At 36.2% G+C, this 20,067-nt stretch overlaps 1 protein-coding gene across 6 annotated transcripts in view; it reads right to left on the bottom strand.

Annotated features, from left to right (window-relative positions):
- Positions 1 to 354: 354 nt before the first annotated feature.
- mrtfba (myocardin related transcription factor Ba) overlaps positions 355 to 20,067 on the bottom strand; it is a 67,024-nt gene continuing 47,311 nt past the window's right edge. For 3 of the 6 annotated variants that reach the window (XM_009306703.5, XM_073918414.1, XM_073918416.1), the window contains 9 exons: positions 17,644 to 17,781; positions 17,307 to 17,557; positions 16,686 to 16,854; positions 13,069 to 13,857; positions 12,855 to 12,974; positions 8,527 to 8,694; positions 7,208 to 7,324; positions 4,704 to 4,764; positions 355 to 2,077 (listed from right to left, as the gene is read on the bottom strand). In XM_009306703.5, the coding sequence (XP_009304978.2) occupies positions 1,596 to 2,077; positions 4,704 to 4,764; positions 7,208 to 7,324; positions 8,527 to 8,694; positions 12,855 to 12,974; positions 13,069 to 13,857; positions 16,686 to 16,854; positions 17,307 to 17,557; positions 17,644 to 17,781 (2,295 nt within the window). In that variant the 3' untranslated portion in view covers positions 355 to 1,595. The remainder of the gene's footprint in view (positions 2,078 to 4,703; positions 4,765 to 7,207; positions 7,325 to 8,526; positions 8,695 to 12,854; positions 12,975 to 13,068; positions 13,858 to 16,685; positions 16,855 to 17,306; positions 17,558 to 17,643; positions 17,782 to 20,067) is intronic. The other 3 variants (XM_009306704.5, XM_073918415.1, XM_073918417.1) reach the window with 1 other exon arrangement.

Raw genomic sequence — 20,067 nt, 5'->3', positions numbered from 1 at the left:
CAATGACGCATTGCGCAAGCTCTGTGATTGTTCGGCTTGATAGCTGTGTCCAGTGTGGGTGGGACTGATTGGGACTGAACCCATTGGAGCGAGTATTTACTAGTGTCAATCCCGTGAAGCAGCTCTAGATAGAAACTGTTGTTTTGTGTTTGCCTAATGATTAGGGCCAGACAGAATCTGCTGACATTTTTTGCTATTTCTGCACATTTTTTTTTTTTTAAATCTGCGGATTTATGCAGAATCATTCTGGAAGTATCATATCTGAAAACTTAATATTTGGAATAAAAATTAATACGTTTTTAACTTGTATTTAATGTTTACAATGCATATCCAATTAGATCCACTTATTTGGTAAACAAAGCAAGTCTCTCATGTAATATCTCTACTAAAAAAAAGAAAATATTAATTTATTGTAAATAAATTATATGCACATTTTCATATTAGTCAATAATATAACTGAAATTAATGTACAAGCTGAATAAATATAAATGTGCACACTTTTACACAAGTAAATAAATAAACTCAATGATAGGCTAAAAATCTGCAGATTTCTGTGCACACAGATTCCATGTGGGCCTACTTATCAATAATGTTGTTGCACATCTGCCGGTTCCCTCCTCTGAATGAGCGAGTTTTAGCTACTTGTACATTAAGGTAGCATTCAGAAAACCTCACCCCAAAGAAATGCGATACAGAGGAACATAAAAACCCTCTGCCTGCTAGCATTTCGGAATGTTATTGAAGAGCAACACAAACAGTACGCAGAAGTATAAATGCGCTGTGGGTTGGCGATCACTCTGCATGGGTGTTTTAATAGAGTAATCTTTTAACAATAAATGATGCAGCTCTATTAAATGTTCATTATTGAATGATCACTAGGCTGATCTAAGAAGTAGTCTACAACTTTATAAATGTTCTTACTGTCATTTTGAATTACCAATTGAATATATCCTTTCTAAAAATACAGCATTAATATCTTTTTAAAAACCTTACTGCCCCCAAACTTTTGAACAGTATTGTATTGGCCACTAAGACCTGCAGTTACTTCAGTCAGCTCTGAAAACAGGACTTCTGAGAAATGCATCTTCCCAGTCTGACATTATTATCCTCCACACACACTCGTCATTACAGAGCGGAGCGCTAACGGTGCCATTGCTCAAGGCCATGTTCAATTTTGTGCAAACAAAGCAAACTCCACTGTGATGCTGGAAACTTCTGGAACCAACAGCGTTTCCCTTTTTCAAAATTAGCCGTGAGGATATTCATAGACCAACTGCAACCAATGGCACATAAATGGAACCCCCCCGAAATAGCGATACAGCACAAGTCAATCTGCCCAAAAGCAGCTCCCTCTCAGTATGGCACAGCAAAGAGAGAACATTCAGGGCCTAGCCAGCATTACCCACAATGCTCTTGTGTCAATTCAGATCAAACAAGAGCGTTAATGTGAAACGAGAAAGTGAATAGAACCAGCGTGAGAGACATTTACAACCGAATCTAGTCACGTAAAGCTGCCAGATGCGAACCGCCGCCACGCAGACGATCCCTACTTGTTGTGCGAGTGAAAGCGTATTTGTGTTTGAAGCGTCTCCTCCTCAGTCCCAGTGGAGCTGCAGGTCATGAGTGTCCAGGAATTCAGAGGCGATGCCCAGTGGGTTGAGTCCACCAATGGGCCCTGGCATAGTTAGGTCCAGCCACTCCATGTTGTCCAGGCCAGTGTCTTGCAGACTGAATGAGGACTGAGCGGGCGGGTCGCTAAAACCAAGCTCGGACGTGTCCATTGGGGAGTTTGGTTGGTCCAGCATCTGGTTTTGGAGCTCTTCTAGCAGGCACAACGTCCTCTGCTCTGGCTCTGTGTCCCCGACTAATGTGCCCTCCAGCAGAGCCTCTAATTGGTTGTCGGAGTCCAGGGAGGCCAGGCTGGGCAAGGGCTCCACCATGAGGGTTGGAGGGGGTGCCATCTGCACCTGTGCGGGCGGTCGGGACAGGGCTGTGCTAATAGGTAGAGTGGTGATGCTGGCCGTGACTGGCATCATCTTAGGCACAGATGGGTCCTGTTGACTAAAGGGTGTAATCTCTGCAGAAAACAAAACAGGGTAAAAACTGAACAGTTGGTATTTTAACATCACATAAGTACACATAGATACAGTGCCCAAACACTGCCCCCTCTCACCCACACACTGCACTTATTATTGTGCAGATTACACTACCTATTAGAGTATGTTTTACTTTTGAAATGGGGTATAAATTAGTCACATTTGTTGTTTTAAAATTCTTTTCAACATGATTAGGAGCTGCTTGTTAATTAGACAACGCTTCTATGTTTGATCTTACTGTACATTGTGTCATGATAAACCGCTGTTAGTTTAACTGCAGGCGCTGTGTGATGTGTGTGCACAAGAAGAGGAGTCAGATTTTTCCGGGAATCCGATTTTGATACTACTTTTCTTTACCTCCTCTTGGATGGGCCCACGCAGTTTATGCTGTGCCCTGGTCACTACTAACTGAATGGAGAAGGAGCAAACAGTTATGTTTTGTTAAATATGTTGCATTAAAAAAAATTTACGTTTCACAACCACCCATATTTTGTTAACCCACCTATGCCATTTTTTACCCGCACAATCAAATTCAAAACTACCCAAACTGGCAACACTGACAACAAGGGATAATAAAGTACAAAAATTTATAAAATTTTATAATAGTCTCATTAGTTACAGGATTAAAACTGACAGTAGGAAAAAGACTTTTTCTTTTTAACAGTTACCAAGTTAATATTCGTTTAACAATACAACAGAACTGTATTCGTTTTTCACTCAATTTAATAAAACAATTACAATTTTAACATGTTATTATGTTATTCACAAAAAAACTAACATCACCTAAGATTAATAAAAGCTTTCAAAATGTTTTCATTGTGAGTTAATTAAATTAACTTAAATTAAACCACTAGAGCATTATTGCATAGTGTTATAGTACAATAGCCCATCAGTCCTGTTTTTAAACTTTTAAATAAATTAACCAATTAAGTGAGGACTGTGAGGGAGGGGGTGGGTGAAGCAGATGAAAGTGAGGACCGGGGGGTTCGCTCACTATTCTGCTGCTCAAGGCTGCCACCTTAGTTGCCTTTATGGACGAGCCGGCTCTGAACACACGTCGGCCACAACAGAAAAAAAAAAAAAAAACTGTGTTGATTGCGTTATTTTTTTAATGCGTTAAATATTTCAAATTAATTACATGCGTTAACGCGCTAATTTTGACAGCCCTAGTTTAAAGACAATTTATTTATTATTTATAATTTTATTTAGAACTATAATGCACTCCAGAATCTGACAGATTGATTGGCCGTAGGCTAAAGAACAGTCGTCTAAAGCGTCGTCGTACAGTTTTATGCCTGGATTTTATTAATAGCCTTGCATTTACTAACACAGATTATTTTTTAATTATTTGGAAGAAATTAGTGTTTTCCTCCTGCAGCAAAACTTTATAAGGACAATACTTAGTGGCTCAATGTATTAAAAACTAAAGCATGCTTTTTAAATAAATTAACCAATCAGGTATCTGATCATTTGTTACCGTTATAAACACCACTCCAAACAAAATGACCACTGGTGACGTGAGAATGAAGAACAGAATCTTGAAAAGATCTGAACACAAGTAGTTACAAGACATCCATATTAAACAAGCGACATCATCCCACACTCTCTTGTGAAGCCAATACAAAAGTAAGTGAAACTGCAATTCAACAACTGGTCTTTGGGGTCTGGCTCCAGAAACTTTAGATGTTCACTGACTGCCATGTTAGACTGGCCAATTTTACAGCTGATAAAAACATGCTTACATCCTGGTACAAAAAAATATTTTGGTTCATCTAGCTAATATGATCCTTCATGACAACTGAGAGGGGGATTAATTTTTTTTATAACTCATTCGTTTCATTTATATTAGCTCTGCTAGGTTTCACTGGTCACAGTCACATCACCTCAGCTGATTCCGGCTGATTAGCCGATGAATTTGGCATATACATCGTATTTTTATTTTTGTTTTATGTGGCTTTACACAGTCAATTGGCTTTTGGGATTATTTCTTACAATTATCAGATAATATGGCATGCTGTGTGCACTTAATTGTGCTCACAAACCATTAGCGTAGCCCCATTTCCCAGGTGAGTGAAATTCTTATATACTTTTATGTAAAATGTATTAGCTTTAAGAATATTTATTTATTATTTATCATTTTATTTAGAACTATAATGCACTCCAGAATCTGACAGATTGATTGGCCGTACGCCGATGTCGTAAAGTGTTATGCCTGGATTTTATAAATAGCCTTGCATTTACTAACACAGACTATATTTGAAGTATTTAAAAGTAATTAGCATTTTCCTCCTGCAGCAAAACTTCATAACGACAATACTTAGTGACTCAATGTATTTAAAACTGCAGCATGTTTTTGAAATAGAAATAAAAGATTTAGTAAAAAGTATTTTTGAGCAAGTGGATGTATCTTTAACTGAATCAAAATATTAAATTCTTACTGGCCCCAATTTAAAAACAGTATTGTGCCTGCCACTGAACCTCAACATGTGTCTGTCTTCCTTGTCCTTCGCTCTCATGATTGTAAATCTAATTTATAGCGTGAGCTGTGAACAAATGGAAATATTTGTGTTCACACCAATTATAGTCTGCAAACAGTGACAAACTCACCTCCACTTTCTATTAAAATGTCAAAAAGATCATCCATCTGTTGACTCGTCACTGTGGAAAACTGCAGACCAAAACACACAAAAATATATAGATAAAAAATAAATGAATACATACATATACACATAAATATTAATAAGTTACTTTTCTATTGAATAACAACATAGACAAAGTGTATGGCAAACAAAAAGAAGAAATCATTACATAAAAGATAGTAAACAGAAAAAACAGCAAAATTTAGAAAGAAAAGACTAATTCCTTAGACAAACAATAATACTCACATAATTATATAAACACCAGTAAGACATTAAACGACAAAAAAGTTGAACTAAACTAACACAATACAAAAAACATCAAAAGATTGTTAACTTCTTTAGTTTGCTCATTTTTGCACTATATATTCATCTGGTCACCTTAAGCATCTTTCCTCTATTATTTCCTCATGACAACTCATACATGTCATTAAGACTATTATTTCTTTACTTGTAAGTAATTTAAAAAGTCAGCAAGAATCATTATTTGATAACTTCAAAAAAATGTAGATCAGCAATTGTTCTAGTAATTGTTGGAAATAATTTTTAAATATTAGTGAGCACTTTTTTGACTAAAAAAATAATAATGCAAGAAGAGTGTCAATGTCAACTTGCACATGTTTACAGAGTGCCTATAATGCAAAAATTCCTTTTATAAGGAGGTTTAAACAGTCGTTTAGCAGCAGTGTGTGAATATAGCCATCTTCTAATGGTAAATTTTAAATATTAATTCTGTTTTTTTGTAATCACATTTAATAAAAACAGCCTACAGAAAGAAATCAGAAGGGGAAAGCTCCATCTATTGGTGATGATATCTCCCTCATTAGCAAAGACAGCCCTGGGGTGCGTTTCTGAAAACCATCGTTAGCCAAATGAGGTTGCAAGATTCGTCGTCACAAACATGGTTTGTTGATTTTCCGTTTTCCAAATCCATCATTCCAACGAACATTCGCAAACTGCGTCGCAAACTTGTATGCTTGCAACTACACCTCTGGAGCTGTAGATAGAAACAGTTCCAGGCTGTGTTCTATCACCAGTTATCCCCCTATGCCATATTCGTTTAGATTGAACATTCTAACATTTAAACTTGGAATATTAATAATAAAAAAAATTGCATTAAATCCTCTCTTTTAGGTGTAATTTGCTTTCAAAGTATTTTTACTGTTCAGTTTTATCAATCTTCATGTTTACAACTGTGGTTCCTTCGCAGTGCTTTTTGAAAGCATTGATGTCATTTTGAACACAGCCGTGGCTCATGATGAAAGCTATAGGTGACCTATTATTTAAAAGTGGAATTTATGTTACGTGTCCAAAGCTTGTGAAAATAAAAAACTTGAAGTAGGTTATCAAACCTACTTCAAACTCATTTGAAGTAGGTTATTTATTAATTATCTGTACTGTATAAGACATGGGCCTGTTAGTTAGCACATTTCTACAGTGGTTTGCATGTGTCAAATTGTAAAAGTCGATTAAAAAATAAATAAACAATATCCTACTTAATAATAATAATAACAATAAACATCATCATCATTATCCCCATCATTAATGTTATTAATAGTATTATTAAAGAAGGAGTTTTTCATTTGCTAATAAATAATAAATATAGATTTATATATGATATTAGAATACATGCTAACTTTTTTGAGTGATTTTATGTTTTAGAATAGAATATGGAATATCCTCAACAATATTTGTAAAGGAAACTCAGGCTCTATATGTGCCAGTTACATATATTTCAATTAATAAGGAAAACGAACAAGAGCATGTTTTTACCAAAACTAATATTGGATTATTTTTTATGTAAAACAATATAATTTGCACAAAGAAATTATGTTTTTTTTTTTTCCTTTAAAGAAGTTTAGGGCATTGTTATGGGCGTTTTAAGTTATAACTAACATGATTCAAATGATGGATCTGCAACAGAGAAACTAAAAGTTTTGGGAAACACTGGCTACTACATTGTTCTTTTCCCAAACCATGCTTCATACTATGATAGTTCAGCTGCGAACTATCACTGTCATTGTTTGGGAAATGCACCCCTGAGTGAGAAGCAGCCGTTTTGAATCTATTGCTATGCTAACATAAAAGCATTTTTAGCTCTGCCCTCTTTCTAAAATAGTGCTTGGAGCATAATCTCAATTGGATTTGAAGTCAACAAAATGACAAATAGCAAAAAACCTGAAAGAGGCAGTTTTTAAAGAATTATGAAATATTATTTGTGGGGTATTTTGAGCTGCAACTCCACATACGCAATTTTTTTCTTGTAAAAAGAGGGCATAATAGGTCCCCAATTATAGCACTGTTGCAGACTATACATTTTGCACAACCATGCTACATTGCTTATTTTCTGCTTTTGAGCTGGACAGCATACATACCACCTGCCTCCAATACTTATGATGCCTGCTGAAACAACCTTATTTTTATTCCAGTTTGTGTACAAGCATGTTTAGATGAATAGAAAACAGACCACTTCACCTCAGAGATGGTGGGATTCTGGAGGCTGCGGGTCTGTTTGACGGCCTCTTCATAACGGGGTGGCTCTCTGTTCTTGGGCGCCTGGTTGAAAACTGGGCACTGCTGGATAAAAGAGGCCTGGGGGTGGAAAAGTGAATGAACACTCAAGCCCCGTTTACACTAATACGTTTTTGTTTCAACGGCGTTTTAAAATAAAAACGATCTACATCCACACCGGCGTTTCACCTAGCATTTCTGAAAGATCTCCATCCAAACTACACCACTGGAAAAGCACATCAAGTGACCACACACACACTCTGGCATGCGCTGCAGCGTATGTGCACATCTAAGCTCCAGGTAGTCACACCTTTCCAGGAGAGAGCAACGCAGGTCAGACAGTTAATCAATAATCTTCCGCTGGATATCATCTCACTATAGTTGTTAAATGTGATATTTAATTCTTCTTGTTGTCTCTATCCAATGACTCTTTGGTCTTTTGAATCTATTACTTGTTCTCAGGTAACGTGTTTTGAGCACACAGATAAGTTAATATATTTATTTATCTAGCCATGTACACTGATTCTGCTCATGTGACTGATCGCTTGCCATTATTTCCTATATTGTATAAACTTATGTTATTCTTACATTATGGCCATTATTTATTATTAAAACTGATATTCAGCAAAAGAGACATTGTGTGTTTCATATTTTTTTGAAAAAAATGAAAAGGGGCAGTTATGTTATAGGGTTTTGTTATAAATATGCATACAGTGAAGATGACGATCATATAAATATGTAGCAACAAAACACCTTAACATTTTTAGTGTCTGCTAAGTAAATATCAAAATGAAAATAGGCAGTTCCTTATATCAGGTTTTCGTTTTATTGTTAAGAAAGTGAAACAACATAGCCAGGGTAATGCGAATGACGTTATAAACTACACTGTTTTTACCCAACGTGTCCCCAAAAGTTTGTTTTCCAATATTTATTCAGAACTTAAGGAAAAAATTAAAGACTGAAATTTGGGTACTTCATATTGAGGAAAAAGCCCCAATCTGATTGTCGAACATCTGCAGCCACACTTCCGTTTGTCTTTGTCTTCCGATGTCTTTGTTTTCCCCCATGCACACTGACACAGCAGCAGTGTTTAAAAATAAAAGTGGCCTCTTTGCGTTTTCAAAAAGCTCTGTTTTCAGGGCTCGAAAACTCCAGGGTAGTGTGGACGGAAGGTGTAACCGTAGTAAAACTTATGCGTTTTAAAAGTAAAATGTATCAGTGTAAACGGGGCCTCAATGCAGAACAACCATTCCCACAAAGATAATAAAAACAAAAAGTTCTACCTTGTTTAGTTGTCCATTGATAAGGGATGATGGGATGGGGGACGTCTGAGGTGAGGTTCTGTTCTCTGGGGAGCTGCTGAGGAAGCACTGAGGAATCTCCAGGCCTGCCTGGTTCTCACTGGTACTGTGCTGGAAACCTGACCTCTCAGTGGTGCCCACAGACAGGGTCTGTGTTAAGAGAAAACCAAAAGAACTTCAGACTCCAAAATCAGCCACTTCTATCCTAAGCCATCGGTGCAATTTTGTGGAATAATTTCATGACTAGGACAATTAAAAAAATGTTTTAATTAAAATTAAATCGCAAATTGTTGTGGTTATCATGTTCATCTTGTCAGGAAAGCATGGTTCTGTGATCTGTAGTAAATGTTCTCCAAAGGCCAGAGAGCACTCTCACACAAAGAAACGGCAAACTCCCCAGCAGTTGTTGAGTAAACAGAAGATTTAACTGCTTTCATTGATTCAGCATGACTAATAATTAAACGTCTATGGAACCATCTCTTTATTTAAAATGCTGGGCTGAAGTTGTGGAGTTTGGAGTAAAAATGTTTTCTTCTTAATGCCAACTGTGGAAAAAATGATCGATAAATTGCTTATGATAAACCACTGTTTGTTAACCTTCAAGCTCTGCTTCAGTTGCTTGACGCGTGTGCATGTACAAGTCAAGTAGTGCTTCGGTGAGCGCTAGCCAGTACACGCACATATTATGTATATCTCGACATGCATTCCTCCATATATTTTATTGAAGTTGTTCACAATACTCATCTATCTACGGAATTGGTAATGTAGTCAAATGTGTAAATATTTAGTCGCGGTTCGTGCTTCTGCCTTTGGATGTTTCTGGGACAAAGCAGCTGCGTGAACGCTAAAGCTTTAAATAAAAGTGAAAGCATCAACAAAAGCCCGACCCCTTCTGTTTACAGACACAAGCGAGGCTGTTTAGAGCTCAGTTCTGGTTAATTATGTCAGAATTGACCAGTATTTTGGAATGGATGTGTGAACGCTCTTTTCTGGAAAAATTCCAGAGCATCCTTGCCTGTGTGCACAGTACTTTTTTATATTTAACGGAAAAGTCGTTCCGGTAATTTTCCGGATATTAATCGGTGTCACTGTGAGAAGGGAGTTCATGATTTAAAAACATGCTAATGCAGGGGAAACTGAAATGTGTCTTATCCAACCACTCATGATCGAAACACATAAAAAACACATAAGCCTTTGCGTCATTTGAATCAATTAAACATGAACAAAGAATTACAATGAAAATGAAAGTGTGGTGCTCTTCCAAATGGCCCTTTGAAGTTTTGAAAACTTCAGTTGGAATAAACCTTCAATATGGTATCAATGGTGATGCCTGCCTGTGTGGATGGTGAGTGTAAACCAACTCAGGCACAGCATGCACGATGAGACAGAAGAGTCCACCAGGTGGCAATATAAAGAGTTAAACATTATATAAATGCAATAGGAGTTGCTGCAATAGGAGAAATTGAATTAATGTGCTTGGAAGGGTATAAACGGTTGTTCAGGTCAGCACATTAATCTAGATAAAGTAATATGCAACCAGAAAGGATAAAGCATTTTAGCAGAAAGTAATGGAGGAATGTGCAACACAAAGAAGCTAATGGAAGGGAAATGAAAGTGCTCAGTGCTGCCCTCTGACATCTTGTAGACGTATAAAAAAAGCAGTCTATTGCACATACCGAACTCATCCATTTATCTATCTTTTCAAGACACAACAGTGTGAGAAGGAAGAGACTGCTAAGAATAAATGATACCTAAGAGATTTTAAAGAATATATGCTAAAAAGCCATATATTTTTGTGATAATTTCCTGTCTGCTGTTATGGCACTATATGAGACCGGGCTTTTTCAGGTCATCCTGGCATGGGTGCATCATGTGAATGAGTAAATGATAACGTTATCAGCTCATCACTACCAATGAGCTCTAGTTACTCTAGTCATCCAGGACTCAGGCCAGGCTAGTTCACTATGCCAAAGGAATGGCTGTCTAGCTGGGAAACCTTAGCACGGTCCCCTGCTGCCAGGACAGGCCAATTATAGTAGAGTGAAAGCCTAGAAAGAAATGAGAGCGGAGACTCCCATCCATCTCACTGATGAATGACTCTACTGGATAGACAAAACTAGATGATCCCAGAGCTCACAGATAAAGTTTATATGCTCTGATTGCTTCAGCTGGCATTGATTCTGTTCTTACTCGGATTGCATAGTCATTCAATACTTTGTTAGAAAAAGCTGTAGCGTGGATGAATGTAATGATATAGAAGCCTCACCAACAACAGATTTGACATTTTCAAATTAATGCTATTAGCAAAAAATTTTTAACATTATAGTCTGCTTATTTTTATTCATGGCAGTTGGGTGACAGATATTTTGTGTGCTGAACACACTCAATTTGTAGTTCAACTGCTCAACTGACCATATGCATGATCACAGGTATGAAAGCAATTAGGCTTTCCAGTTAAATAAAATGATTATGGAAGAAGTTGTGGTAGGTTATTCTGGATGTTTTTGTCACTACTTGTTTAGCCTGCATTAATGCATTCAGTTTAGGCTACATGAAAGATCTGGATCTCAATACCCACACAACGTAAAATATAAATGATGGTGGTTTGCATATGTTTATTAATCCTTCATTTTTTTGCATTCAAATGTGAAAATGCAAAAATGAAGAAAGAGATAGAGTCTTGGGTCTTTTGAGTTAATTATGAAGTTACAAACAGTCAAATAACAAAAAGTCAGCAACAGTAGTAGTAACAGTGTATTTTTCACAGTACTGAATATTTTACAATTTATTTTTATTCAGTGGTTTATTTCTTAATTTTATTTTTAATAATATAACAAGTTCTAAGTTCTGTTTGTTAAAACCAAAAGTCTTTTGTTGTACTGCTTTTACAATAAATGGAAAGCAAATTAGATTTCTCTCCTTCTTTTTGGCTGATCCAAAAAAATGGTCCAAACAGTGACCAAAAAAAACATTTGTGAGATTTGCGATCCGTTACACCACTAATGGTGGCTGAGGATTTAATTAGCCTGCTGGGTATTTTGTTGAATTGTTGAGTTATTATAAACTCACCCTGTTCAAAATCAATGATCTACACTGCCTGATTGACACAAAATTCAAAGTGAGTCACACATAGAAGAAGAAACTCTGCATGGAATGACATTGTGCTACACCACGTCTGTTAAATAAAAAGACTATCTATAGTATTATGCTTTCAGGTAAGGCAAGGAAAGGCAAGTTTATTTATATAGCACATACTTATTTCATACACAATGGTAATTCAAAGTTTAAGAAAATAAAAAACAATAAAGAATAAAATTATAATTTTTAAAATTATTAAAATGTGTTAAAAACAGGCTTTAAAGGAACGAAAAATAAAAGACATAATAGTTTGATCTGCTGGACATAGCGCAGTGCTCATTCAATAAAGAAAAAGCTAAACAGAGTTATTTTTTTAGTATTCATTTAAACGTGGTAAATATCGGAACACATCTGATCATTTCTGGTAGGTGATTACAGCAGAAGGTGGGGGGTGTGGGGGGTTTGACTGAACTCTTGAAATTTCTAATTTATTTGATCCTAAAGATTTGAGTGATATGTTTGTATGTCGTGAGCATGTCTGCACTGTATTGAGGTCGTAGGCCATTTAGTGATTTTTAGACAAGTAGTAAAACTTTAAAATTTATTCTGAATGTAACTGGAAGCCAGTGTAAAGACCTGAGGATAAGAGTGATGTGCTCTGATTTTCTGGTTCTGGTCAGAATCCTGGTAGCATTATAGATAAGCTGTAACTGTCTGACTGTCTTTTTAGGAAGGCCAGTGAGGAGTCCATTACAGTAATCCATCCTGATGCTGATGAAAGTTTATCTAAGTCCTCACTGGAAACAAAGAATCTAATTCTTGCAATGTTTTAGAGATGATAGTGTGCTGATTTAATTACAGCTTTGACATGACTACTGAAACTCATATCTGAATTCAGAATCACACCAAGACTCTTCACCTTATTTGTTGTTGTTTGACGCTTAGTGCCAAAGTACACATTCCCAAGACAACCTCATCTCAGTTGCCAAATGCAATGACTTCAGTTTTCCCTTAGTTTAACTAAAGAAAGGGAGTCAATTTGATTTGTGGTGCATTCACAAGTAAACATTTGTGCTATTTTAGTGAGTGCTTGTGAAAAAGTGTGCTTTTAAGTTTTATAAAGTGTCTGAGGCATATAGAGAGGAAAGACTGTTTCCTACAGAAGGTTTGTTTGTGGTTTGATATTTATTGCATTACAAAAGTTTAAAGTATCATTCCATTTTGAGACTGACCTGAACTATGTGGTTGTGACTGAGAAGCTGTTGTGAAGTAGGACTTTCTGCTTTGGTAGACTGCAGCTGTGGCGTCTGAATTAGGCCTGTGCCTGGTGTAGAAACAGCTTGCAAGACTGGCTAAAAAAGACATGGAAATCAAAATGAGTGTTAACACAAGTATACTCTTTTTAACACTGACAAAAAAGCAGTTAAAGATTAAATTTTGGGATACCTGTAGTTTGACATTAGCATTAGGCAGCTGGATGGTAGTGGTATTATTCGCCAGGGGCATTGGAAGAAGGATCTGAGTGCCCCCATGTTGAGTGGTTAGAAGTGTTTGGGGCTGCCCGATGACTTGTGGAACCCCCTGATGGCTGATAATGAACTGACGGAGCGGGGCTGTTGTCACCTGGTTGGGATGGGCCTCCTCAAGCTTAACCAGAGTTGTTGTAGTGTGTGAATTCAGTTTGCAGTTGGGAGGGACAGTGTTTTCTGCTTTGACAGATGCCAACATGATGCTTGGGCCAGAAACGTTGTTATTTTCCACAGATGGAACAACTCCACTTCGTTTCTCCACTTCTAGCTGCATCTTTAGTTCTTCCACCAGTTTCTGCTCCTGCTCCAATTTACGCAGCAATTCCTCAATCTGTCGCTCCTTTTCATGCAGTCTCCGATCTTGTTCCTCAGGAACAGCATTTGCTTTAATTAAACAGCGGTTTTGAGTCTCTGCTTGTCCTTCCACGGACATGTCCTCCCTGCTGAGAAGCTCTGAGGAACTGGGAGACACTGGTGGAGTGGAACTCAGCGTAGTAGAGGCCAGTTGGATGGGGGAGATGGTTGTAGTGGTGCTGGAAACTTCCATAGGTGTGCCGCAGGGCTGTGTTTTAGGTCCTGTGGAGGAGTTGTTGGGTGCAGTAGTGATAGGATTTTCTTGGAAAGGCTTAAGCCGTTCAATAAGGTCAGTTTTTGTTCCTGATACTGGAAGACCACGCAACTTTAACTCCATTTTCAGCTCTGCCACCTGCCAAAATAAACACATTATTAGTAAAATTAGCAAATAAAGTAATTTCTGGGTTTATTGCTAAAAATTGATGTCACTCAAACTTAATGAATAGGATGCTTACTTAATTTTAGAGTAAATATTATTTCCTTGTTTATTTAATTTTATACACCACTATTTTTAACATTAAACAACACCTGTTAAACATTTAACATTAACATTTTTTTGTTTCCGAAAAAAAAAAAAAAAAAAAACTTACACACCAAAGATGCATTCTATTAATTAAAAGTGACAGTCAATAGTAGGGATACTCCACTCGATTGGCTGATAATAACATTTTATGACTCGATTGGTAATTGTCAATCTGGCCAATCTCATGAACCGATTGCAAGTGTTTGTTTATGAGTTTACACACAGAGGAAGACGCACTTGAGCTCATCAGCAGATAATTACAACACGTGAAGAGGTAAATGATGCGTGGGGGCATGAGTGATCACTGTGCGCATGTCACAGCAGCTAGTTTTTGTCTCTCTGTTGCAAGTGCAACCATTGTACTTCCAGTGCTTTGAGCTGCTGGACGCGAGCGGAGCGATCAGCGATATCTAGTGTCTCATCTAACCATAAGGCCTCTCCTGGAAGCTCTGCCATTCTCCCGCATACTCATAGTGGCCCATGACGCTGGCCAATTAGATAAAATACCCAGCAAATTATGTTAATGAAAGTGAATGAGAAAAAGAACAGATCGCGAGAGGCACAGTGATGTTCTAACAATTATATTTGTTAGGTTAAATAAACAGGGCAATAAAGAACGTCCCCGCTCTCTCATCAAGCTGCTTTAAGACTGTCCGGAGCTGCGATCATTGAGCTGCTATCAAAAGTTTGAGATGAGCAAAATATTTTCATGGCCTTGCATGTATTTAGGCCTTTTTAATTCAATTCAATTCAATTCAGCTTTATTTTTATAGCGCTTTTACAATGTAGATGTACAATGTAGACAGCTTTACATAAATGGATCAGGGTAGTTCAGTTTTTAGTGTTTAAGTTCAGCTCAGCTCAGTTTAGTTCAGTTCAGTGTGGTTTGAAGTCATTATTGAGAGTCCAAACACTGAAGAGCAAATTCATCTTTTTACATACAAGTACTGAAAGTTCTGTTTTTTTTTTCATGATATTGCAAATGATCAAAACCTTGAGTGTGGTGAGAATGAATGAATGACAGCTTCTGAAGTGTCTGAGAGACATCCCTTTTTTGCACAGTAGCCTGTGTTTTATTTGATAATGTAAGCTCTTTTTAAAGATAAATATAATGCATAAAATCATACATTATTTAAATTACTTTATACTGTATGTCTGGGAAGCTTTAATATAAATTGACATTGCACAGATGTTGATGTTTCTCAATGTTTTGCTGTTCTACTTGCAGCACACCAAAATATTAAAATTTATAATATTTTTTTTTGCATTTTGCACATAGCATATTATGCTTTTAATATGCTTGTATTCACTTTATTTTAATGTTTACACACTTCAAAAAGTATTTTCTTTATCAGAATGTCTTGCACTTAACATTTCACACTACATTGTTTGAATCAAGCTTAGTTTACAATGTTTTACGTACATTAAGTACAAATATCAGAAATGACAACAGATCATTAAGATTTTATTATTATCAGTTTTAATGTTATTGACTTAATGCACCTGGCAGATTTCATTCATTCATTTTACTTCGGCTTAGTGCCTGATTTATCAGGGGTCACTACAGTGAAATGAACCACCACTTTCTTGAGAGATTTATGTATTTTTAATTTTAAGTGGTTTGTGTAATGTGTTTTATGGTTGGTAAAATAATTTATAAATGCATCTTTAATATTTTTTTTAACTAATTACACTGTCTTGTCCCAACAGTTAGATTTAGAGGCTTTTGCAAAAAAAAAAAAAAAAAAAAAAGCACAAGTGGATTTAGCCACTTGAAAGTGTCTAAAGTGTCATAAAAAAAAAAAAGCTAATTAATTTACCATCTAATAACCTTGTCATTAACTATAAAATAAAACTTTTGAACCTAATCAGAGGAGAAAATACCCATTTACATGAAAAGAGGTCTGATGTATTTAGAGGGTTTTGCATCTGAGCTCATATATTCAAATATTTTTAACTTATTTAATAAAAAACTTTTTGTAATATAGTACAGTAGTTTATAGGTCCATTTCATTTAGTAAAGAAGTATGGTAAATTCTTATGCATCAAATACAGCCTACACTCCAAACTTTTTCTTCATTGAGACATGTTGAATTCTTCTTCCATCATTTGCAGTGTTTCTAAAGTGCACTGTTAGTCGTTTCTTTAACATGCTTTATCCAATATTTTTTGTATTTTCTGCATCTGCCTATTACAAGTCCACACTAAACGGTTATAAGAGACGTGTTTAAGAGATTATATGCAACATCCCTAATTTATTCTCTTAGGTAAGGAGATTTATTCTCTTTGGTAAGATCTGGGAAATGTGCTTTAGGCATTATAAAGCTTGAAGCATCAGAATTGATACTCAGTATTGGCTGATCATCATGACAAGGAATCGGTACTTGGTATCGGCTGCAAAAATCCTGATCGGAGCATCCCTAGTAAATGCATGTTTAAACCTACTAAAATCCATATTGTTAAAATGATTTTTAAAATAAAATAAATGTTTTTCTTTTCACTTTCATAATCCTGAAAACAGAGTTTCACATAAATATGCACACTTATCTTCAACACTGATTTTTCTTCAACACTAATCTGCATATAACAATGACTTCTTTCAAAAGAATGATCTATTATTAATTGCACTTTGGTAGAAAATAATAATCTCTCTGTACCTTCATCTCCTCCAGGTTGGCTGGTAATATGCCAGCTTTGCGGTTGGACAGAGTACTATTGGGCCGCACAGGTGTTGTTGTGGGCAGAGAAACTACAATCGAGGCAGGAAGGCTATTGGCATTGTTTATAGCCACTGTGGCACTGCTGTTTTGGCCTTCAATCACAGGCCTGGTGAGGTGGGAAGCAGATGAGAAAACAGGAGTGAAACAATAATCAACATCACAACAGGAACTATTCGTTCGCTCACCCAATCTCAATAAATAAACATGATCAAACAATGCAGAGGCAGAAAACAACAGGCGTCGTAGGAAAATAAATACTGCAGAATAAAAGATGGAAAAGGAAGCGGAGGACTAACCTCATCAACTTCCTGCCATTAAGAAAAATCTCTAAACAAGATTTGTTATTGGAAAATAGGTAATGGTCCTCAGGGCAACAAAAGGGTTTAGACATTTTCCAGCTAATATCATTTATATGCAGTCAACTAAACTCATCCTAATGGGGAGCTTCAAAAGCAAAAGAAGACATTTATCAAATTAAGCAAGACAAATGCCAAATGGTTTGCATCCACCAAACTGACAAAGCAGTTCTAAACACAAGATCCGGATCTTCTTGCTTACTTGAGAGGTGCAGGAAGGATGGTCTGGTAGTTGTAGTGCTGCTGTTGCTGTTGGCTCAGGATCTGTAGCTGCAAAAATAGCTGCTGTTGTTGTAGTAAACGAGCATACGAGGAGTCCATCGGGGCTTGGTCGGGTTCTTGTTTCTGATCTGGGGGAATGTACTGATGATATTTCAACTTTTTCACACGTGGCTTGGACTCCTTGCTCTTCTTGCTGCGGCTCTTGTCTCCAGGTAACTTGGGCTGACTCTGCTGTAGATCAAACACAGGTTTGACATCTAAAGTTATTGAATTTAATACATTTTTGTTGAAGCCACAGAAGGCAGATCTTTACTGACCTTTACAAGGGTGGGCCCCGACTTCACAGGGGCTACTGTGACTAGTTGTGGTATGGGAGCTGGAGGGCTAACGGATTGTTCAACGGTGGAAAAGGGCTTGAGGAAATCTGTCGAAGTAGTGGTGACTGCAGGAAAGTGCTGTAAAAAAATAAACAATGAATTTCAGACTTTCTGCTAAAATTGAAAAACCAAATTCCGCACAGAAATTCAAAGAGTGTCTTCACATTGAGAATTTAATTCAAAACCGGAAAGAATACTGTTTTAAAAACATTATTAGATTTTTCAAAACCCCAGCACTAACAACCAAATATACCAACAAGTCTCCAAAATGTTGGCGTAACTGTGGATGTAATAAAGCAAACCATTATCCTATTTTTTGGGAATGTATGTCTATTCAGGAAAACTAGAAAAAGAAATACAGGAGGTTCTTAAACGTATATTTGAAAGAGATATACCTCTAGAAAGTCAGTTGTTGTATTTTAGTTGTGTAAATCCAGCTAAAGTAACGGCAGACAATAAATACCTGATGCGTGCGCTAATGACTGCCAGTAAAAAAGAAAATCATATGCAAATGACAACAACAAAGAGTGACCAACCTTAAATAATTGAATAGATGCAACTATTGAGATCTATAAAATCACTTCTGTAGTTAATTCAAAGAAGGATATATTTCGGAGAATGAAAAAAATGGAGGAAATGGGTTGAATATATTTCAGTTAGAAGACCTGACTTTGTTGCTATAAACAAATAGAACATGCTGAACTGATAAATATATGCTAATGTGTGTACACCTTTATGGTTATAAACAGTTGAAATCAGAATTATTAGTCCCTCTGTTTATTTTTTCAGCATATTTCTAAACAGAATAGTTTTAATAACTCATCTCTAATAGCAGATTTATTTTATATTCATCATGATGACAGTAAATCATATTGTACTAGATAATTTTCAAGACACTTCTAAACAGCTTAAAGTGACATTTAAAGGCTTAAGTAAGTTAATGAGGTTAACTAGGCAGGTTAGGGTAATTAGTCAAGTCATTGTATAACGATGGTTTGTTCTGTAGGCCAGCTGTTTCCAACAGGGAGGTCCCGGCCCACAAGGGGGCCTCAGCGAGCTCGTTAGAAGAACAATATTGTTGCTTTAGTTAATTTTATCCCCAAGATGACCAAAGAATTTACAAATTGGATATTAATCCTCCACAAAAAAAAAAGACAGTCTCACTGATTGGCCTTCAGCTGCTAAAACTAATGACTAGGGTCAGATAAAATACGCGGACATTTTTGGCTATTTCTGTGCAGAGTTTAGTTAAAAATCTGCAGATTTAAGCGGAATGATTTTGGGAGTATCATAACTAAAATTTTAATATATGATATAAAAAGTAATACCATTTTAACTTGTGTTTCATGTTTACGATGCAAATTCAATTAGATCCACTTCATTTGGTAAACAAAGCAAATCTCTCCACATAATTTATCTACTTAAAGACAGAAAATATTACTTTGCAAACTGTATTGTAAATAAATCATTTAAATATTTTCATATTAGTCAATAATATTACTGAAATTAATTTAAAAACTGAACAAATATGAATTTATATATATATTTACACAAGTAAATAAACAGAATCAATGATGGGCTAAAAATCAGCAGAATTCTGTGGAATTCTGCGTGTGCAGGTTCCGTGTGGACCTTATGACCCAAGCATAATGGACCCAGGTGAGGAAGCTCCAAAAATTTCTGACTTTAACTGTATATTGACATTGTATTCTATGTTATCCTCATGTGTATAATGAAGGTGGTCATTTGAGATAATTCTGGAAGGAGTTATATTATGACATGCGTTTCTACCCTGGATGTAAATAGTGTTTTTATTATTTTCTTTAGTTTATGCAATTTTTCTTTTTATAATGTAACAAAATCTGTGTACTATGTATAGTTTATACACCTGACAATAATAAATGTAAATTGTATGTCACTTAAGCTCACATACTGCACTTCAAATGTACCTTGAAATATTTATATTACATAAAGTAAAAGTCATGTGTCATTACAAAGACAGACACACAACACAATGTACCCACGATATATTCCACTAGGGCTGGGCGATTAATCAAAAAGTGATCCAAATTAACATTCACTTATAATCAATCAAATTTGCCCAGGTCCATTCAAATGACTTTGAAGTAATCGGTTATTATTCGATTACTTTCCACACTGTGTGTGAAGTCATGTGACCACGCTATGTTAAGCCTTTAGTTATACTTATGCAGCCACTTTCCAGCCACATCTGATCTCTGGTCAAGAAGGATGATGGACCCATTTTTGAGCCTTAATTTGCACTACATTGACTATGATTTGAAGCTGCGTCAGAGATGTCTTGTGATGGCAAATTGTCCATTACATTAAAATTGTTATTTACAT

Source organism: Danio rerio, chromosome 12, assembly GCF_049306965.1.
Source record: "Danio rerio strain Tuebingen ecotype United States chromosome 12, GRCz12tu, whole genome shotgun sequence".
Taxonomy (NCBI): Eukaryota; Metazoa; Chordata; class Actinopteri; order Cypriniformes; family Danionidae; genus Danio; species Danio rerio.
The sequence above is the reverse complement of the archived record's forward strand: the minus strand, read 5'-3'. Positions and strand labels throughout refer to the sequence as shown.